At 40.4% G+C, this 25,863-nt stretch overlaps 1 protein-coding gene across 2 annotated transcripts in view; it reads right to left on the minus strand.

Annotated features, from left to right (window-relative positions):
* Nucleotides 1–25,863, minus strand: part of Sema2a (Semaphorin 2a) — a 205,556-nt gene that overhangs the window by 6,638 nt on the left and 173,055 nt on the right. For both annotated transcript variants that reach the window (XM_065314776.1, XM_065314775.1), the window contains 3 exons: nucleotides 19,116–19,167; nucleotides 9,007–9,069; nucleotides 702–809 (listed from right to left, as the gene is read on the minus strand). In XM_065314776.1, the coding sequence (XP_065170848.1) occupies nucleotides 702–809; nucleotides 9,007–9,069; nucleotides 19,116–19,167 (223 nt within the window). The remainder of the gene's footprint in view (nucleotides 1–701; nucleotides 810–9,006; nucleotides 9,070–19,115; nucleotides 19,168–25,863) is intronic.

Consider the following 25,863-nt stretch of genomic DNA (forward strand, 5'->3'; position numbering starts at 1 on the left):
CAATTTGCAGAAGCGTTTAGCAATTGCATCGTTCACCAACATGGAAAATTGTTTGCCGTGCGTACGTTCGCATGATTGTGATTGTAAGCGCGATTGCAATTCACATGGTGAGTAATTTTTATTTCGCGTTCGTTTAAACAACGAACCAAGCACTTCAAACGCAGCCTGCAACAACTTTCCGTGCGAACTGGGCTTTGCGTTCCGTCCGTTTACCCTTCGCCGGTAGCAGGCATAAGCAGGTAGGTAGTTGAGAAATTGCGCATCGTAATTTCTGCACTCTTAAATAATTTATATGCTCATAAGTGCAGCTTGTGGAGCGGCGGACAGCTGATGATGTTCTCGTGTTAATTGAGCGAGAACTAACAAAGCAAACAAACCCGAGGCTACTTCAGTATTACATCATTCCAATGTCTGTAATTATATAGAAATCGTCTGTTTGTTATGTTCGTTTTCGCCATTTCCTCAGCGATTTGCAAAGCTTCACATTTACAAGTCAAACAATTGCTTAGTTTTGATATAGTGCTACTCGACACAAAGCTTTCATCATGTTTTTCCATGATGAGATTGAGATTGAATATTAAACATGAACATTATTTGACTATTTAAGTAGACGAGTCGTTTGATCAAACTTTTACTATTTGCATGTCATCACAACTGTGGACAAACTTGGCGGTTTTGTGGTTGAAAAGATGTTTACTTACGTAAATGACCCAGTCCTTCGGGTTGTGTGCATTCGTGCCGCAAATGTAAAGTCGCTCGCCGTTTCCCATCGACTGAATGACTCGGATGTGATTTCGACAATCGAAGTGCTGCAACAAGATATACATTAATATTAGAACGTGTTGCAAACATTTTGTTATATATTTGCGGCTAAATAAAGTTAAGAGATGTTTCCAAGAGTAGCTCCATTGGGAATCAACTTTTGTGATCGTCGAAAAAGAAGATTTAAGTATAGAAGATTGGTTTGATGGGTTGGCACCTTTGCAGCCCTCGAGGGAAACGATTGTACACCGTTCTGATACTTGTTCGCTTCGATTCATCGCACGAAATGATCACGAATGCCCTCCGGCCATAACCGACTCTGCACCATGTCTTCATCTCCTCAAACAAGATGTTTTATTCCGGACAAGAAATAAAGAAGGTTCAATTTTCCGCGCCAGTCTTCGGGCGACTACTTTAAAGTTTTATGGACTTTACTCCTGAATGCAATTTACACTGTGGTCCGACTGGGCAATATTGGATTTGCACATTTTCACACACCACCACTCAATGGGTAGACATGAGCTTAGAGGACGATGGACGAGCGCGCCATGCGAATATGGATAAGTCGGGGACGAATGGCCGGAATAAAACCGTAAAATATACGAGGAATATTTAAGTCCGGCGAAATCCGATTATTTTCCAGAGAAAACGAGGTTGAGTAGTCCCACCACACGAAAGTGCAAAGCAAAAAAAACCTCGCAGTAACATTACGCGCAAAAAGAAAAACAAAACGAAGGAAAAACAACGATAAATCCATTTACCGAGTACGACGCATAAAAAGTTTCGTGCTGGCAGACTTATAGTAGGACTTGTCGTTCATACATCATCATGAAACATAATTTTATCGACGGCTTACAAAACATTTGTTTCTCCAATCGTATGACTAGTTTTATCCAGTTTTATCTTTTGTCAAAATAATTGAAATCAAAAAAATACGGCTGGCTAAAATTAGGTGCAGAAGATGCTTCGAGTTGTACAAACTTCCAATGCGATTTGTTATCTGTGCGAATTTTTTGACCCGACAGCGAAACACGAAGCAGAAGCACGCATAGAAGAACATCAGAAGAAAAGCGACCATAAATTCACTTATATTGGACAGATACAACCTTTCGAATAAAGTTTATGTTGTTCGAAGCCGGACGCGAAACGGCGTTCGTAATTTCATTGCGATAAACTTTTAACTTTAACAGAATAATAGAAAATAATAAAGTACGGCACTTTTGTTTGCTGCTGGTCACTTTTCGACGCTACACCACTCTATTGACTTGGTATAACCAGCAAGAGTGTCCCAAGCATTGTTGGACACATTAAAGCGTATTTGTAAAATTTCGAAATTTCCTACTCGTATTTTTAACAGAAAATGTTTTGATACGTCCGTTGGGATGGCATGAAATGACACCGTACGGGTGTGTTAATCAAACATTTTATTAATGGCTCATCCGTCTGCATTTTCGCGCCCTGGCAAACTAAGAGCGCTAGCCGAAGTGGAAAGCGACACGACAGGGTGCATCAATTTTAATTAGCCTCTTGTTGTTTTTATGCATGCGCAGCGACATTTTTTTTTCTCACATGCAAAACTTTACGGAATTTTTAATTATCGCGATCATTTCCGGTAAGCTTGTATCGAAAAATGTTGCTGCTATGTTGGCATTGTTCAATTTTTCATGCATCGGAATTCAGTCAGCTTCGGGCATAAAAAGTACACATTCCAAATGCGAATCGAGAATTCAAAATGCAAAAATGAAAATGTGAACGTGAACGCAAACAGCGCACGCTGATAATAAATTATTGCCGATGCACGCAACACGCAGGTAGTTTTTCCTAGGTCGCTGCCGAATTCGCGCAACGACCGGAAACACGTATTGTTCGCGCTATTTTTCTCCCTGTAAAACGGATGTGCAATGTGGGCGATGGTGCGATCGAAATTTGTGCGCGCCTCGGCGACGATGATTACGGCTAATGACGCCGTGCCGTTTCAATTTTTAAATCACTCGGTCCGCGCGGATTTCACAATTAAAATGCAAATGAGCGAGCGGTGGCCGTAAAAAGACGCATCGAAAAATTCACCTATCAGTTATGACGTTATCGCGCTCGCTTGTCAATGCGGTGCTCGCAATTACGCGCGCGCCCGGCTGTTTTAATGCCCACGTTTAATTTATTACGATGCCTCCCAAAACGCGCCAATAAATTCCACTAATAAATTCCAAAAACAACAAAAAACTACCGTTTTACGTTTTTATTGTGTGTGCCATGGAAAGTTATTCAAGTTTACGTTCGGTTAGTCGTATAAAAATGCTCGTATAACGCGTCTCGCCCCTTTTTTGGCAAAAGAACCGGCCGGGAATAGTTGCTGCCAGGGTGGAATCATCCCCCTTGACGACGCACGCTACTTACTAGCTACAGCCGCCGCTGCCGCTTCACCCTGAATGAGAGTAACCTCGAGTAGTAAGCGCGAAATGAGGATGTTATGCTCACCCAGCACACAGCACAGGTGCAGCTGTTCCCAAGTGCCAGCTAAACCAGATTTATGCGCCTAAAATTAAACGTTACGAACCGTTTAATGCGCGAAATTGCCGCCGCCCGGCGCATAATCATCCTTTCTGATTGGTTCGGATCAATTGTGCGTGTAATCAAAACAGAAAATGATACGAATAATACAATTTCACGCGAACTTGCCGCAGTCCCACAGATCCTCGAACTTCTAACGACATCTAGCGGTTAATAGCTTTCGGAAATGACGTTTACAAAGGTAATTTTCTTAACGTTGATTCTTAAAAGCGTTCAGTGCACTAATGGTAACTTCAGTTCTGCATAAAGCTTTGAAAATTGACAAGAAAATAAAAAATATATTTAAAAGCCTTTGAGGGAAAATCGTCCATGGCTTTGATCGACACCCTCCAGAATCGGTAAGTAACCTATATTAGAAAAATAAATATACGTCCTCCCCAAAACGCGCAAATTGCAAGGCAGTGAAAATTTTGATGGAGGCGGGAAAACGTTTTAACTGAAGCGCGTCTTTAGCTTTTACCGAAAATGCCGAGAGGGGCGCTAAAAAAAGCCTGATGATGCGAATCTGCGCCTTGGAGAATTAATTCTGATTGGCGAAATAAACGTAAAAAGGCTAGAGGATCAGACAGCGCGGCAACGAAAATAAAATAAATGTTATAGTAGCAAGCGATTATGGAAGCCGGCAGTAAAAGAGGCAAGGACACATCTCATAATCATACGCTTCAGTTGAAGTAGTATCACAGATGTAGCAGCAAAACCAAGACCTCCTAGAGATGTAAAAATGGCGTTGATGAAAGAGGACGAAGCAGGACGGAACAAAATGCTGCTAGATGTGAAGGACGAGAGGAATGCGCATAAACTCACGAACGCAGAGCTGCTTTTCCATTCGTGTACGACGATTCGCACTCGTTCGAACCAGGACGAGGACGAAAGGTCGAAAAGTACTAACAGTCTAAGCGCGTCCCAGAACGAAGAAGGTTTTTATCACTTTCGGGAATTGCACGCCGGCTTCGAATGTTTTACGTGTATGTTTGCCACCCCTTGCTTTGTGTCTTGTCCATCAAGCAACTTTCCCTTTCTTTACTTCTCTAGTTCTTAAGGTGCAAATAAAAATCTCCACATAAAATCCAATATGGCCAGAACAAAACAAAAACCCCACAACTAAGTATATTCGAGCTGTGGCAACATTATGGGAGGAAAAGTAGGAGCATGAACTGAGAGCATCATTTGTGTTTCATTTGTGCGGCGCATCGTTTATCATACGTAATTAAAACGTAATATCCGAAACGAGTCGCTTTCACAATTAGTTAAAGTACCCGTCGAGAAGTTTAGTAGTTCGGGAATGCAGTGGCAAGCAAATTGCCCTAATTGGAAAAACGTTCAACCAGGGGGAGGCGGGTTACTCGGTGGTAGTGAATCTCCACAGAGCAACTCTCATATTCCTACTCAATTTCAGAACTCCAGTTACATTTCATATCGGCAGTATGCGGAGTACGAATTAATGACTCGTTTCCCTTTCATCTTAATCATTATTTATGGCTGGACATGTGTAGGCTACGAAATGTTGATTCGATAAAACCTAACAGCTAATTGGAATTCACTTTCATCTCGCTTAAATGCTTGCGTAATTATGTACCGATATAAAAAATCCCCTAAATTAAATTTAAATAAACAAAATATGTGCTTAAATATGAAAAATACCCCACATTGCATATATTTGTATCCCAGTGATGGTAACAATAAATAATTTCGAATTTTCCGCCCCCGGCGTAAGCGAATTGTCTGTATGGCGTCGAGTCTGATCTAATTTAATCTCGAAGCTCGTCGCGCCGCGCCAGAATTTGTCGGGGCGCACGAAAAGTTATCCAGTTATCCAGTCGTTCGTATAAATTCGCGCCATGTAACGTGACAGTTTTACATACGGCCTGCTTTATATTCCATATAACTTTATACCACGCGAGCGGTCGCGGGAGCAACACATCGAAGACTGGCGAAAGCTTCGTAGAAATCTGTTTAAGTGCACGCGACGTCGAAGATGCCAAGAATTCAATTCACTCGTAGGATCGAATCGCGATTTTTACCAGTTTCGATGTGAATGAACGTTGAAAGTAAGTTGTTAAGTGGCCACGACAAAAATTGCACTAGAAAGTTACTTAAGACTATTTTTCAATCGATACGTAGCGTTAATATAATGTTTGATAACACAAGTATTATGATAACGTCTCATAGATTTGTGTGTTTTGTTTACGAAGCGATAATCACATAACCGGTGATATATTATCCGCTGGAGTGGAGTGTATATAATATGGAAATTTATAAGTTGCCGAATCGTGGCGTTTAGGCACGCATTAATAAACGTCAAGTGAAGAAATTTAACACCCTTACCGCGGTGGCCACTTGGTGCCGTTTTCGGGCACTTACCGTTCTCATGCTGTGTTTGTGCTCATGTTCTCCGCTCGAAATTCGACGGCCACGAAATCGCGCCGCGTGCATGCATACCTGTGTTACGGGAGTTGTACGCGCGGTGTAACGCGGCATGATTGATAAACAAACGATGTCGACCGGAAAATGTGTAAGTCGCCGTGGCCGGCGGTCGCGACGAATTATTTTATGATTTAGAATAACGACCCGATGGCGTGACGCCGTGTAACCAAACCACCCTCGTGCGCAAGGGATAAAATCGACTGCAAACGCGCGACAATGGAAATATACGACATGGCTTTATGTCTTTACGATGCGCGCTAAAGCTTAAATTTCAATCTCTGAAATAATACACACAAACACATATAAACTTCTCCATCAATTGTTTCTAAGGTTTAGATTTAAACTTTCATGATGTAGAATTAGCTAGTTTGTGTGGTCTGGGCATTTTGAGTCTTTTTTTTATAGTATGAATAGTATCGATGTCACGATGCCGGTAAAAATTATTTTCCCATTTATATTTCACCGCCGGGCGCATTCGCCAACAGAGGGTCGCTCATAATGATGTTAAAAATGCTCTTTGCATTATTCATTGCGCAAACATGCATTGAGCACCAACACACTATGCACGTATTATTCGTCGCGTTTAGTTTTACATCGATTTGCATGAAAACCAACCGAGCAAAAAAAAAAACACAACAAAAACATAAATGGACATGTCTGACATCTAGTTGTATTGCATGAAAGGTCATTACCACTTTTTTGCAAGTTTTCCACGCTAGTATTTTGAAGCATTTTATAAATATTTCGAAATTTTTATTTAGAAAATTAATTAAACGTCAATGTTATGCTAAACGCAGCTACTCGAACGTGATAGGTCAATATGTAAAACACAAAAGGGGAAATGAAAGTTATGCCCAAGTGGTCGTCGTCTGCCAATTGTCGGCCCTCACGGTCGTCAAATTTTCGTGCATTTAATGAAAACCTAATTTGCATATTAGCCCTTTGCGTTCCACTTCGGTGTAAAATTGAGATAGCGAGGTATTATTTTATTTGCTAATTGAAAATCTCAAAGATCCGAGGCAAAAAGAGCAAGCAAGGCACCACCGAGTGGTTTTTCGGCGGCAATTTAAAATCAACCCCCGAAATTGAAATTAATTTCGATGCCGTTGTGCTTCCACTCAAAGACACGCTGAGGAGAAGCATTTGAAATTCAAATTTTAAGTACCGGCAGACGACTGGCAATCACTAAACATAAATTAATTTATTTCCCAAATTGAAGAGCAAAAAAACAACGCATCGGTGACCAATTTTAAGCGCGAATAAACCGTCTGTATTTTCGCGCGAAATTGAGTCGATTATTTATATTTGTACTTCCGTTTAATTGAAATCCAATGTTTCGTTTTGTTGTTTTTCGCGCGCTGCGAATGGAAACTAGCATACGCGATGCAAGCGTCGAAAATCTATCAAATAACGCGACAAATACGGCAAACATTCCCTCGACCCCACAAAGTGCACAAATCTGTCGAAAGCTCCAAACGCATCAATTGAAAATTTTAATTAATTTGCAGAGCGTTTTTGTGTTCGGTAATCTGCTTCAAATCTTAATTGATTTCACGGTCGAAATTGTTTTTTCTATTAGAAAAAGTGCAAAAGTGGCGTTAAAACTTGCATGCAAATAACAAACTTTTACTAGCAAACGCAGAACACACGGAAATGCGAATGAAAAAAAAAGCAAACTTTGTAGAGGAGGGAAATTTCTTGCGACAACATCGTGCGCGCGACAAAAACCGGCGGAAAACTAGCGCGGAAAGGACAAAAAAGCTCGGTGAGTTTAAGAATTGTTTGTCGACAATCATAGAGCGAGCGCGGAGGAAGCGAGACCAAAGCTCTGGAGTTATTTTTTGTCGGCGTTTTTATGAACGGGTTGGTTTTTATAAGAGTGGAGGCGCCGGGCATACAGAAAAGCTCTTTATGCTATTACCAGTTCCTTTTGCTGAACGCTTGTATCATTTTGCAAACTAAACTTTTACATTTATACCTACAAATAATTACAGGGTAAAAAGAAATATCAAACATAACGGAAAATGTAAAAAATTACGTTTAGAAATAAACCACTCAAATAAAATATGCAATAAAGTTAAAACAGAAATTAAATCTAGAGTGAATTAGTAATAAAGTAATCAATTTGATAAAAGATTATATCTCCTAAAAGAGTATTAATATCTATCTAAATTTAAAAATATATCTATTTACTACCTCTATAATACAAATGAGCAAAAAACCTAACTTTTATTCAATGACAGAAAAATAATTAAACTACTATTAAAGTACGCATAAAAAAACACACTACATTTATCAACTCGATAGTAGTCTGATAGTTAATTTATGCTTAAAAATAGTTATGAATATGATAAAAAAGGAAGATAATCCCATGTCGCCTGCTTCTAGTCGGACCCTAGTCAAATATCTATTATACTCGTGTGCATTGCCCGAAATTCCCCACGGCGGCGGTGATACACGCGCATGTTACAATGCCCAAGCTGTATTACTGCTGGTACACGTATAATAAACAATGCGTGTAATGTATAATACACCCTAATGAAAAAGGTATTTTCCTAATCGTCGCGTTTTTTTTGCTCCTGGCTGAATATTTTGGGTATTTTTGTCGTTTTCTATTTGTTTACCCATTTTATGGCAAAGTAATGGAGTGCGTATTAAGGTTGTTTAAAATCGCATTTGTCAACGAACGTTCCAGCCGCCAAATGCGACAAAAGCAACGACGAATTAAGTTTCACGCCAGCGTATTTCTAGTCGGTCAAATTTACATCATTTTGTGCGGTGTGTTTTTATGCGAGTATTTTACGGTTGTTTCTGGTATTTTCTAAGGGAAATATTCGGTATGTATCGCGCTGAAAGACATGTCATTCGTCAATCAGAGCGGCAACCAACGCAGATGCGCGATGCGAGAAGAGGGGTGGTTTGCGGGTGGAAAAACACGCCTGATGAACTCGAAATGATGGATGACCCGTAGACTCGACTCATGAAATCGTACGAAATACTTCATCAAATTTCATAACCACATTCGTACACCTCAAAAATATATACGAGTTAAAAGCAATAATAAAAAATAGTTTCGTTGCATTTGTGTGTATTCAAACTGGCAAAAATTTGTTACCAAAAAACTTTAACGAATTAAATAGAAGTTATTATTATCAGTTTAGATAAAACCGACTTATATTTCATCGAAAGGAATGGCATTTGCACTAAACGAAAGTTGATTTTATTTAACCTACAATATTTATATGAACTCACCTCTGATTTTCCTTTCGATACGCAGTTGGCTACATGTGTTGGTTCCAAGTTGAGCGCATCTCTCTGCAAAAAAAAAAAAAAAGTGTCATTAAATATGTATTTTGTTGAGTTGTTGAGCAAACGAGCATGCATCAGCGCAAAGCGCATAAAACACGCGCGAGTGCGCACGCATTTTTCGAAAATGATTCGCCTGCGTGCATATTCATGAGCGCTCGCGCGTTTGCTCGCGCTCTCGGTCATTTTTTCATAATTCATTTTGCGGTTGCGTCCCATCGGTGTGCGCGCCCACCTCCGCCCGATTATGTATAATATTGAATAGCGTAATCACGCGTACGTGCCCTTAAGGTACCGAAATTTGCTGTATTCACCGTAATACACATACGCAATTCCCATCATATACAACATTTCATATTCAAAGTGTTGTACAAAATCCAATAATTTGGAAACAAAGATAATAGGAAAAAATAGATTATAATATTTATTATTTAAATTTATTACAAATTAAATAATTACAGAATAATTTGAAATTTATGTTTTTAATTCGATCGTTGTGTGCAAAATGAAGCACCCTCGGGATTGTTCATTACGCGCAGATTGTTTAAACCTAAAATAAATCGGCTAAAATTTAGCAAGCGGGCGAAAATGATCGAAATTATTATGAATTGCAAATTATTAATATTTAAACGAACACAATCGCAAACGTAATTAAATACTAGTAAATTATGCGAAATTGCAAATATAACGTCGATAAACAAGTTAAATGCGGCGAGTGGACGAGAAGTTGCAAAATTCGTGTTATTCGCGTGTGAAATTAAATATTAAAACCAATCATGCCACACGATATTTCAAAATTGCATGGTTAAGCGTTTAAAATGAAAGTTCTTGTTGAGTTAATTGTTGATTGTTACAATATTCAACCTTTAATGGGCTTCGAGTTACATTAACACAAAACACTTATTGCCCAAAACGTGTGATTTCACTTAAGAAAGCCGACCGAGTGCCCGGCGCCTCCACATAGCACTCTGCAGCAGGCGAATTACACATTTCTCTTAACTCGCGCAACAATAATACCAAATAGCTTTCCGACCGTGTTATTGCTCAATAAATCGTCGCCGCTGCGTTTATGTGCTCATTTCCGCTCATATGTGCACCTGGATGGATCCCAAACGCACCCCAAGCGTCGAGAGAGATTGAGAGAAGTAAAACAATGGCATAAACCGAGCGGTGGCGGCGCCGCGGCATTAGAAGCAAGAAATTTATCGGCAATTAAAATTTAATTTTGTTGTTGTTCCATGCAAAGCGTCGATGAATTTCAATAAAATCCCCGAGATGTAAACGCGCACGCCTGGCGATCGTAAAAGTAATAAAAATCATAAGTTTTATTAATACTCGCATCGGCGTCGAACTCGCCTCGATAAATATTAAAGTTAACAGGGACTCTTTGATATAGATCACTATATATATCACGAAATAAAATTCAATTAAGTTTTCATATTAAAAAATGCTTTTGTTTTAATTTTAAGTATAAAATAAATGTCGAACCTGTAAATGTGATAATCGTTGTAAATGTTTTCAAAAGCTTTAATAAATGTAATAAACCCGTCATAAAATAATTCCAGCTTTAGTTGTAACGTGTGTTTAATCTTTAATCTATTTTTTCACAGCATGCCCGCTGGGTCCAGCAACAATGCTACAAAATGACCAAACCAACAATAAAAACACAACAAAAAACATAAAATAAAAACCTGTTCATTGTACGCACCCACACACTAAATGTAATCCAATTTATAAAATACAACAAATAAAACATGTCTAAAATAGAATATATTTATGTTTTTGTTTCAAGTCGTGGACTATATAAAAGTTAAAACGTCAATGAAATGGCATTTTATTTTCATGTTAAATTGCATTTTACACAAAAAAGTGCAAAACCACTTTATTAAAAGAGCTCTGTTTGTCCTTGGTGTTCCTTTCAGGCATTAAAAATTAAAGTACAAAAAGATCGTTTAAATCACAGGGGACTTTAGTGATACTCAGTCCTTTTTCCCTTCAAGAAAAAATACATTAATTATGCCATTGATGTTAAAGCTTATATTTAATGCAAGCCCTACCCACAATCGCATGAAATGAAATTCCGAAATACGTCTGCTAAAATTTGAAATTTTTATATTGAGGGTGTGCAACAAATAGATAGCAATTTATAACACGGTGAGTTAACCGCGCGTGTAAAAAATGCATTTGGAGGGTGCGTTTGATGAACACGAAGACGACAACAACTGTCGCGTTGTTACAAACGCGTACATTCTGATTTGGTTACGGGGTGGATGCATCACGTGCATTATTTAGTGGCAGTAACTTTCACCCCCCGAAAACCAGAAATTACTGCACGTTTACTGCACGCAAACGTGGAAAAAGTCGAAACAGTCACAGCTACGAGAGTAATGACTTCGGGTGCATACAAATTTCCGCAAAAGTTTTACAATTACAAGTCGGTTAACTTTCCTAGTTAGCGAGGGGTTTGCACAACCCCGCAAAGTAATCCTATAAATATCCAACACCAAAAACAATAATTATACTAAATTAATCTAGTTCATAAAAAATATTTTTGTGCAACACTATTGTATTTTGGTGATGCAACAAGTCAGATTGTTCCAGAATCTACTTGCAAGACATAAATTAACGGCTCCAAGAAATTTCTTTGTGGATTTACTAGTCGAAAAACAAATTAAACTCGAAGAAAACTGATGAACACTTTACGTTGATGGTTTCCACTTTAATTTCTAGCCGCCGTGGAGATGGATTTCTATTGAAACAAAAGGCACGTGTCTGTTTTTAATTTTGAATCCCTCCCTACTTCGCGCGCGCATGCCGCGCTCCATAATAATGAACCGGAGGTTCGCTCGCATCACGTTCGGTTGCAACTAAGCGTCCGCCACTTTGTTCCTCACGGGAAGCAATTTCACCCTCGATTATGAATTGCTAAACAAATACTCTTCGTCTTAAAGTCTTGTACGTTTGCTCATCGCTCGGGCCAAGCAAACGAACATGAGATACGCGCACACTCATCACAGGGTGCAACTATAAATCATCCCCTTATTTATTTTCTTCATTCGTGCTGGCAGAGGGTGAGGTAAAGTGTAGTTTAGAGATGTTTGACTCACAGAACAAGATTAACAGGAGTGTTTTTTATTATTTCTAATTAGATGTTTTTAATAGGGTGCAAGGCGGATGGCAGAGGAATGCGACACTAAGTAGTCGTCGCGTGGAGGAAGACGGGGACGAATTGGGTCGAGAAACTTTTAATTACGGAGGGCGAACGGCGTCAATTAATGTGTATTTACGCGAAGGCGTTCGCGCCTTTTAAATGCCTTCCTTCCTTCCTGTTTCGAGACTTTCAGACTTTTCACTGACTTTCCCCGCTTTTGATAAACGTTTATTTACTACACTGACTGTACAGCAAACTTTCAACATATTTTTTTCTGTTAAATTTCTAGAAGATGATACAAAATAAAATAAAGATTGTGAGAGTTATGAACACCATTCGTTTCACATGGTAGAAGCGCTGGGAGTGCAAACAGAATGTTCAGCATCACGACCTCAAAATTAACTACTTTAATTAGTTCGAGACACCTTGAATTTACACCCCCGAAAACAATGAAAGTGTCGCTGCTTCGCCGAGAGGACAATTGGCAATAATACTCGCAAACGCATCGTAAATATCGCTGACTTTCCTCGACACGCATTTATTGTTGTCGGTTGTCGCGTTATCCTGTTACCAGTTTATCCTGATTGGTACTCTGAAATCCTGTTTATGTGTCTCTTCCACTCGCATAATTCAGCGTCGATAATTCGCACGGCCGTTGCTGGACTTTATCTGATGATAAAGATTAATGAACAAACAATCACAATGAACGCGGACATTCGGGGGTGGAAACTGCTGATGCGGCTAATTGAATTATCGAGGCCAAATGGTAGATATCCAGAACTGCTGAAATTCACATTGCATTTGCAAACATTTACAACCACCAATATCATCACTATCAGATTTGTGTGGTAGTTCAAAACTATAATACTATTTCCACAACGTTTTCAAATAATTCCAACAACATGGGCGATTTTCTCCGAGCGGCATTTTTGCTGATCTCACGTATCTGCTCTAGTGGTGATAGCATATCAAAGGCGCATAACACGACTTCATATTCCCGGGAAAACGCTCGTCGGCTCGCCACTACAGCCACAACAAACGACCGCCTTCTTTTTTTTTTTCATTTCGCTCACCGCTTAAATTCTCATATTCTCATATTCATGCGGCGCTTAAACACGTCTACAGGCGTCGCGAGTGTGTCGGCAAATTGGAAATAATAAACTTGTCTGGTTTATAAGGTAATAACGATGTTTGCAGCGGCAGGGAACGCGAGACGAACGAGGCCAGAATGGAAAAGAACGCAAGAAAGAATAAGCGCGAGTGGTGGCAAAAACTGCACGCGCTGAATATAGAACCGAGAGTAGAATTTAAAGTATTCTATACGCTCATATTCCGAACGTTTCGAGGGCGTTATTTTTATTCGCAGCAAACACGGGGCAAGAGGATTGTGCGACCACCCCTCAAAGTAGTAAAATTGTGACATTACTATTTCAAGAATTCATATATGCAATAAAAATTCGTAAATCGCTAATGCCACGTAAAAATTACAATATTTTAATTAAATTTTCACCTTTAACTCTTGGCCATGCATAAATACAAAATATCATATTGTATTGTTGCACGTAAAAAATCTTAACCTGAAAAGTGGAAAATGTCGAACAAGGTTTTTCCATAGTAATGCATACAAAAGTCTAACGTGTAGCTGAATTTCCAGCTTCCGGCTTCGGGCGGCGGGATATCTTCGTGCGTGAGTTACGACCACGAGAACCAGTCTGACAGCTTAAATTTCGTACAAAATATATTTAAATTGCCGCCACTCTGTGTGGCGGCAGCGCACGTCTTACAAAACCGCAAAAAGTACGCTGCAGTACAAGAAGTACACGTGTAATAAAAAGAACACTTAATTGTTTTTATTGCAGATTGTGGAGGGCGTTCATAAATTTCACCAACAAAAAATTACATATTACGCCTGTTGTACTCCAATTCAAAAGCAAGGTGTTGCGGAAGAAAAACTCATTTCGAGTAGGATTCCACAACCTGGGGAAATGAATGCACGTGAAAAGATTTACAATAAAATTTATGATTTTCGGCAACGAAATGTTTTTTGCAAGCTAAATAAAGCACAAAAATTCTAATTCTGAAAGAAAATCTTTAAACGTTCAACACAGCGATGGTAAAATTAGTAGTGTAATATTATCTCAAGCATCGCACAGGTATTGCTTTAGTCGAGGACTGCAGCAAGGTAATTTTAATTTAGTTTCCTTCGCACATCAAAGCAAAGATGTTGGCGAAGCGCAGTCAAAGTGATACCAAACGAGCTGCGACGCCAAATAGTCAAAGAATATTGTGATTCAGGTAACGCGACGAGAAGACGTGTGTTTATTGCGTGTCAACAACAATAATAGTACAACCTGCCTAGGTTATTTCAACCGTTAAACATCACCTCAACAGTGCAATCTCTCGGTTAATATTGAGTGATACAACAACTTTAGTTGATGTCGCTTGTACTAGCTATGACATTATGGCAATCATATTTTTAAATATTCTTTTCACGAGTTTTTCTTCGTTGACTTGGCTGGAATGTGAATTTTACCGTGCAGAAAATTCCCGATTGAAGTCGCACGTCCCACGTATAGTGTCAATATTTGCGGCGGTAAACACGCTCCGAACGAAATCGTTTCACGTACTCGCGTTGAATTTCTTCCTGCATTTCTGCATGGCTCAAGAAGTGCTGTCGATGTGTTTGCACAGAGCGACGTTCTATAAATAAGAAAATTAATTTTCGTTCGTGCATCATTTAACTCGGCAATTTAGAGTATTTGATTATGCGTTTATGAAAAGATGCAAATGCAGGCGAACCGCCCCCGGAGGCGCAAAGATCAAGGATAAAATAAACATAAAGATCACGAAGATCTTTAGCGAAGTCAACTTCAAATGAAACTCGGCAACTCTTAAACGGTGCAGTTGCTAGTTGCTAGCTAGTTTCCACCCTCTTATCGATGTGCACGTACACTGTAATACCTTTATTTCGATACATATTTAGGGTGCGTTGCGAAGCTAATATTTTTGCCGCGCCCTTAAGCTCGCGCATGCATATATTAACTATTAAAAGTTACGATGGGTATGAGTCTATTTGCAACAGAGCGTAATGAGTATCATCTCTCGCTCATCTCGTTCAATCTCCCTGTGATCTTGGCTCCCCCTTGGCGCGCCACACAAAGATGATCATCAGCGAGATGCCTAGCCGCCGGCGGTTTGGGGGTTGCTCAAGAAAGATACTCTGCGGATTCAACCCCTAAGAAATTCTACTTTAACTTTTCAAAAATACAAAGACAAGTTTTTTTTTACATACAGTAGGACCCAGAATATGGTGAGTAATCATCCCGGTCGGACCTATTAATTAAATCGATGGTTATAGTTCACCAGCGACATAAAACTAGATTTATTGCTAGCCAAAGAATTATATGTTCCCGTTCGCCAATTTCTTCTAATCTCTGCAATCCTTTTTCCTCTCCCTTTGCTTCGTTTTCTTCGGGTGCGAAGTGCGAACTTCTCAATTACGTTGCTTAATCACATCCATCGACACTCTGCCGACTGTAGTGTTACGGCGGCGTTAAATCAACACTCATAATGTGTACCTTAGACGATTTCCCGAGCGCCGAAAGCGACGTGATTGAAAGAGCGCGCGAAAAACCTTAAGGAGCAGAACTAAATCGTCGTCGTGGGTGTAACTCGAATAATGGGATCGAATTCCCATTTTCGCGCACACATATCGATCATCGGGATACAAAGCGAACGCGTTCGGAAGTAAATCGAAACGATTCCAAACAAATCCGAAGATATCTAAAACCTAAAACGTCGTTTGCTAGCCTAAGTTAAGTTGAGATTAACTCACGAAATAAAGTGGAAGTCATTATGATAGTTGTGATGAAATTAATTATATTGCATTATTAATGTGCGAGTGTGAAATCACTCCTTAGGGGATTTTGCTTGCTTCTAGATGGTTAGGTTGAAGGTAAGTATAGAATTTCAATAAATATTATATTAATGGCAATCATAACCGAGGCGAGTCGCCCGCGATATTTGGTCGCGATGACGAAGAGGGTTCCACCACTTAGTGGATTTTCGTGCTGGTGAGGGAATAACCAAACCGCCACTGCGGCCGCCAACCGCCACCGTCGCCCATCCGTACTTATAATTGGAATTCTCGGTTCCATTGTGCATCTCCCAGCCTGAAATATTGCTTCGCAATGTCGGGGCCTCCACGCCGCATTGTTCAATATTTGATATTTATTTCTGTGGTATTTCTGATACGCGGTGGCGTGGACAGTACAGAACCGAACCGCACTCACATTTGCTAAAAACGCGCGCGTGATAGAGCTTAAAAGCTCTAAAAATTGTTTTCGGCACTAAAATCCAAGCAGAATAATAGAATACAAATTGACAAGGGAGTTGAAAGCCATGCCCGCACATGTCCAAATCTCCAAAAACGATGTTTTTTTGATGATTGTACGAATACGTTTCTATTTTCAATTCAGTAGAACGTGGGATGTTGAATAAACACTTGCGAAGTCACCCTCGATCGTAGAAAACAACGAAATTCCCAAAACTAGTTATTAATTCTCGATGTATTCGAGTGAAGCCAGAAAGTGAAAAACCAGAGCACGCTTTTACCGCCTGTCAATCCCATATCACATCAGCATCTGACGTTCAGTTGAAATCCTCCTGGGGAACACACATTGGGGGCAAAAATGCGCGTGTGACTAACACTTTCTCAGCCCTCAAGCAGTGGGAAAGTTAAAACATAGTAAATAGAATTTTTGTTAACAAAAAAATATTTTTATCGCAACTCTTTTCGTAGCTATTTATTATTTCTGCAGTTTGACCAAAGAAAATGATATTAATAATTAATTAAGCAACCTAATCGTAATTTGCTTGATGGATTTGTAATTATTGTGATTGATACGAACCTCGCGGTTAGCTCGAATCGCTCGTTGGGGGTGGAAATGTCTAGCGCGGCACTTAAAAATCGCTTAATCTTACTTAGCGCGCGACTATGATATTTACCCCGTCGGGGGGCGGTGTGTTTAACATGCAGCTACAACCCACAACGTGCGTGAGTAATGAAACATTCCGTGGGTGGAATTACAATATCGTGAAGTTAGAGAAAGCAATACCTGAAAAAATAAATTGTCGCCGGAATTTAAAAATCAAAATGGTGGTTAATTATCCATCACAATGGCGGCAAACGGCATGAAATGCTGGTGGCGCGGGCGGTTTTGTCAGAGGGTTGCTGAACAATCCGACTTGGGCCCGCGTTTTGAATGGGTCCCATTTAATGCGGTACATTTGTCATGTACAGATGATTACATTCGGTCGATTTGTGTGAATGGGTTCGCGCCGCTGCATTCGATAACGCGGCGGTGGCGGCGACAGCGGCGGCGGTACGCCGCATGTGTGTGCCACATGTAGGCATGCGGTCCGCCGCCCCCCGACGATAAGATGACAATGAATGTGCGCGCGCGGACCTTCGCCTGTTATTGCGCACATTTAACTATCGCACAAGTGATAATTCACATTTCGTTAGGACTTTCAAATGTCCTAACGTTCTTTTTCGAATTTAGAATGCATTACCACAAATTTTGACTACATTAGAAATATTATTATGAATTTTTATTTTCGCGATCATTATTCATCCAAACATATCACAGATTTGAAAATATTTATGAGAATAAAAAATACCAGAACTGCAACATTAAATCTTCAGGAAGTTCGCATAAGAAACGGATAGATATTTAGTAAAATCAGACAATATAAAACGAACACACAAGCTTCAAAATCAGAAAAGCTCCAAAAAGCCTTCGTAAATAGCTGAACGTTTTATTATTGTCTATACAATATCGTTCGTGCATTGAAACGAACACAATTTTTCGATTGAAACGAAACGGACAAATTGTTCCGCAACAATTTGCAAACAAAATGGCACAATTAAATCAATTCAATACATTTGATTACATTCGCTCTACTTGCGCTTCCCTTGACATATTTGACAATGTTGAGTCTCTAGTTGGCACTAAATTATGAACGGCAATGCGATGTCACAAGCAACTCCCTGAATAATTAAAGATATTATTATGTCGCTTCATAATGTGGCGGTAACGTGACAAGCATATCTCCCACGGGAGACGAATGGACACCTTCCAGTCGAAGAGAAAACACAAGCTTCTAAATAATTCTTAATCCAATTACGCGGCCCGGAACGAAGACGCTACGCTAGCGTCTGAGTCTGATGAGAACTTTCAGAGACAGCAAAGTTGAAGAGAGCAAAAGACGAACCGGATGCAAAATTCAGATTTGTCCTGTTGAGCATTTAAGTATTCAGTAGCAGAGGAGTGACGATTACTTCTTCCTTTTGCTAAAAACTCGAAACTCGAAATAAAACATGAATACAGCGAAAATGAAAATGAAAACGAAACGAAGAATAAAAAGATGCTATGCTGCTGCATTGGACTGCAGAAGAGTATGTTTCCGAAGCATCGCAAGAAGTTGGAAGGAAAAAAAATAAAAGATGCGAATGGAAAATGAGTTTTTAAAACGCTGGTAATTGCGCAGAATGCTGCGAATTTAATATCGTTTGGGGATGCTCGGCGTGTCCTTCTTTTGGTTTTCCACGAAGATGGCTGTGCGCGGAATTAGAGGTGTGCGTGCGCGTCTCGACTATCCGTCTCGAGAGAGCTTAAACTTCCAACTCTGCCGGGCGTTGGAGTTCGGTTACAAATAAGAGGGAGCGAGTTTTTAAAATATTAAAAACTCGAGTGTACTAAACAGGAATCTCGCAATTCGAGATTCGTCCGTACAATCCACTCTAAATAACTTAATTTCATAAATGCGCGATGCAAAAATCGCCCGCCAATTTCACGAAACGAAACAACCAATAAAAACATGATTTACAAAATTAACTTACGTCGCAACTGGACTGGTTGATGTTGCTTAGATTCAGCCTGAATACTCGATCCCTGTAAGCAAAAAACACAATTTTGTTATTCAGGTACAACTAAGTAAATTTTGTTTGTTTGCGTATACAATTTCAGGCAGTTACTGCATTTCTGGTGCGCGATAGTTAGGTCAGTTTGACAAATTGTAAATTCAAACGGACAAAGAGCAAATTCCGTCGGAATGACCAAACGTGTTTGTCCGGAAAACTATGCTCTCCAAAGAGTAGTCGTCAAGACCACAATGTGCCTTTTGATCGCCTGATTGTATTTGATCGCAAATGCAAAACGAATCAGTACAATTGCCCAACTTGTAAATCCGCACAATTGTCTAGCTAAATAATGAGCAAATAAAATTAGTGTATTAGTGTATTATTTTGTGTACAAATATAGAAAAATATCTTTGAGTGACACGACATATGTTTAACGTAGAATTTTTTACAAATGTATTTAAAAAGCATTGTTATTTGGTGGAATTTCTTGATTCTTGTGCTCGCAACAACAGCGGAGCGCTTGTCAGCTCGAAATCTCTGACTCCCCACGCCAACGCATCATCCTGCTGCTTCCGAAACGCGTGTTTGCATGCATTCATGCCGGGATCGCGTAGGATGCGCGTCAATCCAGCTTAGGCCGAGTCATGCAGAAATGGAAACTTCGGCGAACGCATAAACGTCGAGATGTCTAAAGACTTTCCTGCTTGCATCTTAAAGCACACATTTAAACATCTCACACATCGCATGTCCCGAGACCGAGTTTCGTTCAATGACAGAAAGGTCCTGAAGGATGTTTACATGCAAGTTTTCTCGTCTGCGGGCGCGCGTATATTATATTTATAAATAATTCACTTTGCGCGCGCGTCGTTACGTCGCGACCGCTCGAATGGAAACGCAAGGAAACGGTGAAAATATTCAAATAATTGAATAAAAGAAACCACCCCTATGCGGTACGATAGATAGGGGGTGGTGGCAAAGGTAGTAAAGTGGAATTTGCGGCGGAAGCCCCTCAAACCCTCAACAACGAGTCGAATTTATACTTTCAAATGTACATATCTTATGCGATGCAAGTACCGATACAAGAAAAGCATCCCCAAAACATTTTACCGCATCACCAGTAAAAAAACAAGCCGCACAAAAATTGAAACACAATTTTTGTTTGTTTATGTAGGTTGGCAGCAGATGGCGCACAAGTTGAATATGATAACCGGCGCCATTTTGTGTAATTTCTCTGTACGCGCATGAGATACCAGAGGTGTTTTACGACTTTAGCTAATCCTCTATCATCTCCATCGTGAGCGTTGTCTCACCGCAGGGCGCGATGAACCACCACCGTCAAGGAAGGACTTTACGAGGCGGCTTTGAATCTGCCAGGAAGACAATGACGATGACAATGGCGGTGCGGGACGTTTTTGACGATGCTCGTAAATATAATAAAAGCAGTAATCGTGTTTAGTGTTTTCTGCAACGCATCAAAGGTGATAAATATTAAGCGCACTCCTTGCTCTGCCACCACGATTCTTCGACACCCCTAACGCTGATTATGCTCGCGCGGCTATATCGTTACGGAGAACGGCGTTCGTGTCGATGGTGCCGCGCGCTTCTCATTGTAGCGTAATTAAAAGTGACGTCGACAGTTGCCGTTCCGACGAGGTGCCGAAACAATAACGCGAAGACATTGCCAGCGTGGCGGCAAAATTGCTTCCAGTTTAGTTGTATAATTGTCGACAAATCTGGCGATAATGGGGGTCCTGCGAGCTTTTCGCTTATATTAACAAATTTCAAATCGCCCAAGCGAAACAAAAAGCATTTTCCGCCTCTTGTACGTTGCGGAAGTCGAGAGAGACAATCGTAAGGACCAAAAAATCACTTCGTGTTTCGCACGCAGAGCAAATAATTATACAAAGTTTAATAGTTTTGCCGGTGCGCGGCGCTTGGGTTTGATATATTTGAACTGTTGTTAATTAGCGCTGAGCGCGCGCACATCACCGGCAGACGCGAGGATAATTGCTCGTCTTCATGCGAAATTACGCGACGTCTTCGGCGTCGAAGAGCCCAAAGAACGAGAGTCCTCCGAGAGTCTAGGAGTGACGGGGCGCAATAGAATTTCGACGCCGGCTGCACGAATCGCGCGGATCGTGCGTTCGTGAGTGGCGCTCGAGCTTTCGATTCCGCTTCAGACCGTGCCATTACATTAATGGAATAATCTTACGAGTTGCCTTGCTATGTGCTGCATTTTAACAACATACTGCTTGTCACCGGAAGTTTTCTTCTAAAAGATATAATTCAACCTAAAAGATTATTTATCTTTATAAACCATAATGCCATTTATGTCTAAATAATCAAATAAATTTCTTTTAGCAGGAATATTATTATAAAAGCTGTTAGAAACAACAAAAATAATTTTTGGATGTTTGTTGGAGATGTGTAGTCAACTCCTATGTGGTTTTGACACCCGAGCGTTGTCGAAGGAGTGCACTGCAGAGCTTTCGACGTGGGTTTTCGGCTGTGGCATACATGCGAACATTCAGCTACAAAGGAGATGCTAATCTGGTTATATGTTCAACTCGTGACGCGCATGCTAATGGCCGACCCCCGCCACCTTCGGCGCCTCCACCAAAAGCTCTCCGCCGCGTATTGGAAACCGCGAATTATATTAACACGCCAAGTGCCATATCATTAAGCCGCCAGAGCTTTCAAGAGATTGTCTCTTTTAATGAACACTGCACCCGGCACTAGCACTATTCCTTGCCGAGTCCATCAGGGTACGGCTCTTCCAAGGAGGCGCTAATTTTATTTGCGAAAGCTTTTGATCGCAGACCTGATGCAAGTAGTGCTGCTGGCAGAGAGCTTTTAACTGAAATCACGACCACATCGATCAAGGCGCTTCCGTGGTTAGTTCGGGGAAGTTCAGTGGAGGCGTGAAAGCCGACACGCCGCGCAAATGTAGCGTGAAGGCCTGGACCTTTCATAAGAAATTTATTCTTGCCCGTTTGTGGAGGCGATTGGAAAATAGGTTAAAAACATTCTGGGTCTGAATGGATTTTAAGGATAACGGTTCCGTTTGTTTTTTCGGCCGGAAGCGGGCGTTTAATCGCTTTGTGCTCTGAAAAACGCTGATTTCGGATCCGCAAAACGGAGTTATTTAACTGAAAAGCTTACAGAATCGAGATTTTAGGGCACAATCTGGCAACTGGCCAAGAATCCAAACAGTTAATTTAAAGTCCACAAATAAACAAGAGCTTATTTTTATCTCTAAAATATTTAAAACAATTTCTTGTGTTGTTTACGTTTTTAAATATTGCAAATCGTAAAATTAAAATTCAAATAAATATATTTTGGTGAGTGTGAGTTTTAAAGGTAGATTTAGTAGATTTAGAAAAGGGTATAACCGCGCTATTTGGAAAACATTACTTCCGCTCGAGCGTGTCCTTTCAGGACTAAACGCCTTGCTTATCGAGCGCACTGGCTGCATCGCCACCCCCGCCGCTGCCACCGCAGCGCAAATGGTAAAATTTATAGGAATATTCGATGACATTTCGTTTTATTCCTCTTTGCACACGCTCGAGCAAAACGCGCAAAAAATACCTAAAAATGTCGAAAATTCGCTCGGAATTTCAATTTCAATGGCTGTGCCGAAGTCCTTAGAGCATTCGTCGCGTCGATATCTCAATGTGTATCACTTTTAAATACACATTATAGCTGGAAATAAATCGCAAAAGACATAAATCATAAAATTTCCCACGAATTCACCGCGAGCAAAAATGAAGAATTCTCCTAATGCGTTTATGATACGAGCATTAATGTTAAGTGTAGAGGATTTGCAAAATTTCCAAACGATGTTTATTTTGAGAATCGAATTGATCAAATAAATCCGCGATTTGTATCGATGGTCGCTGAAATTACAAGCAGGCTGTGGCCGGCGGCGCAAATTTCAAACATTTCGACTATTGTCTATCGATGATTGTGTTTGTTTTAGATCTCATCTGCGATCCGGTCCTATACTAATATTACGAAACTGAAACCCAGTGCGTACGTTGCGCCACACGCCAACAACGCTGGATGTTTGTGTTTGTTTGCGAGCGACTGATTGTTGTTATTGTAAATGTTTAGGCGGCCGGAATGCGGAGTTTGACGATAGACAAACGCCAGTTATTGACAGAATTTAAGCCTCACGCTGTGCCTCTGGCCCCGCCGCCGTCCCTTGCGGAGACAATGGACTATTTGCGCCGATTAGCGGATTGCTTCGGAACCACACGACGCATGAAAGGACCTAATATTACACCGGTTCATCAATACATCATAGAAAACTAGCAACCAACAATTAAAAAATAAAAGCACAATCAAAGTGATTAAATATGACGTCAATAGAATCGCGATACTTTAAAAATAAAAAGATTAAAATCTACAATCCAACAATGATGTAATACTACAAAACAAAATTTTGTGTTTTAACGAGGACGTTGTATAAGTCGTTTTAATTAAATTGATTACACTATGCTTGTATGTCGGACTTTATCCTATTTATTCCGTGCAAAACAAGCAGATCCAAACAAAAATTGCTTTTTTATTCTAAACACGGACCGTTTTTAGTCGTTCTGTGTAGTTTTCACATCGAAAATGTGCATCCCGTCATGGATGGTAAAAGGACACTTGTAAACATGTATCTAGGAAAGGCAGCAAACACTAGCAAGGCAGATGACATTGTCCATAAAAATCTAATCCTATTAACTCGTAGTGCGTTTCTTCGGGAGTGCGCCAGCGTGACGCCCAATTTTCTTTCCGAAGGGATGGTTGTCCGCAAGCGCAAGAAACACACATGCGAGAAAATCACATCAGAGTGATTCTGTTTGTGTGCTCACGAGATTGAAACCATGCAAGCAAAACTTCGCTATATCTTAATTACCTTCGTTCATATTTTGTTTTTCGTCGTTTCCCTGATGTTTCAAGACATGACGAAAACAAACAGATTGTTGTAGAAGTTTTGCACTATCGCAGTTTCAGACAAAAACATGTGTAATCGCCTGTGTTTATGGCATTATATATTTTCCTGATATGAATTGCCAGCATATAATATAAAATTATGTGATTTTCTTCAGCCAGTAGACGAAAGAAAGAAAAAACAATAAGAAAATCTCTTGCTGGATGGAAAGTTCAGTCCCATTTTGAGTTAGTGCTCTTCCAGTAGCGAGACAATAAAATAACGTATGGAGCGTGTCCGAGGCCGGAACGAATGTCGACGGTGAAAAATCGCAGCCGAAGAGCAAAAGTTCGCGTTGCGGCAGAATCCGGGAAAACCAACCGCAGCCAAACGGACGCAGGAAAAAGACGCGCCGGAAGCCTCCCGGACAGAAAGATAAATAAGCATTCTAAAAACCGTTAAATGTATATTTCAGACATTCGTACCGAGCGAAACGAAAGAGTGTGGTCAGGCCTATCCAAACTCATCAGCAACCAAGTTTATTCTAAGCTGAGAGAAAAAGTCGACGCAAAAAAATCGTCGCCCAAATGATAAAAGAAACTTTCTATCACTTTTCGAAAGTGAGTTTCTCAACGCCCATTTTCCTTCTACTTAGATTCGGAAGCTGTGCGATGAGAGAAAAAAATTCAACTTCCTTCGACTAGTCTGGTGCTGACTTTTCTTGCGCTGGCGGACTATTTAAGACTTTTGGTTGTATCGTACCCCATCATCAATCATTCCTTATCGGTAGTTTTCTGGCCAGAAAGGGACTGAACAAGCGCGCGCGTTGAGCGTAAGTCCATCATTAGTTTCCTATCAGGACCCTTTCTTCACAGCGCCACTCTTCATCTCTTCATGAATTCATCAGTTCATCTCTTCATCAGCCCAGCGGATCTCATGCGAACGCATGTCGTGCTCAATACGGAATCTCGTCCTAGCATCAGGATTATGCGTTGTTAATATGTTAATATCGTTAATCCGAATTGTTAACAATCACTTGAGCGTGTTTATTGCGAGGACGGGAGATAACGAAGGGTTCGCCACGCGTCAGGCGTCAGGTCGACGACAGGCCCAAATCCGGGAACGTCCGAAAAGCGCATTATAAACACACAGATCCAGACGCCCAGAAAGGGATTTAAATATTTTTCAATTATTTGATTTAATTCCACCTTGTTTATTCGCACTCCCTATGATGAATATTCAAACTGATTACCAAAACTCCAAAAATTATCTTCAGGCTGTGGAGATATTAATGTAATTTTAACGGGATAATCGGTAGTTGACATACGATAACCAGATATTTGGTAGTTTACATTACCCCGTCGATGTGACTTGAGATAAACGTCTGGAATGGCGGCCAGCGTAATCAAATGATTTCCGGACCAGGTGATTTCAGTTAGATACCAGCATGATAATGCAATAATCGCCATCGTCGGTTGCTGCGACTACACTACGTTTGGACCATCGTCTGTGTCTAGGGTTAGTTGCTGGGAAATAGATAGCCCTCAACCGAGGTGCGTTCAATTTGGCGCAATAACCGGCATGTGCACTGAGCCGCAAGAGTTATCTGCTCATCACGTTTATAACTTGGCATTAATTACTTACTGGTTAGAAACCAGTTGGTCCAACCAAAATAAACGAAAAACAACGAACTGCAAACCCTATACTGGTACAAAACCATGGAAGAAATTTCGAAAAAACTTCGAGCAAAGTTGATAAATTGGTTGTTTCCTAGTAAAGTATGATAAATAATTGCAAGACGAAAAA

Source organism: Atheta coriaria, unplaced genomic scaffold (assembly GCF_025399875.1).
Source record: "Atheta coriaria isolate IRGN ID8LTWV9N9 unplaced genomic scaffold, Caltech_Dcor_3.1 hic_scaffold_10_pilon, whole genome shotgun sequence".
Taxonomy (NCBI): domain Eukaryota; kingdom Metazoa; phylum Arthropoda; class Insecta; order Coleoptera; family Staphylinidae; genus Dalotia; species Dalotia coriaria.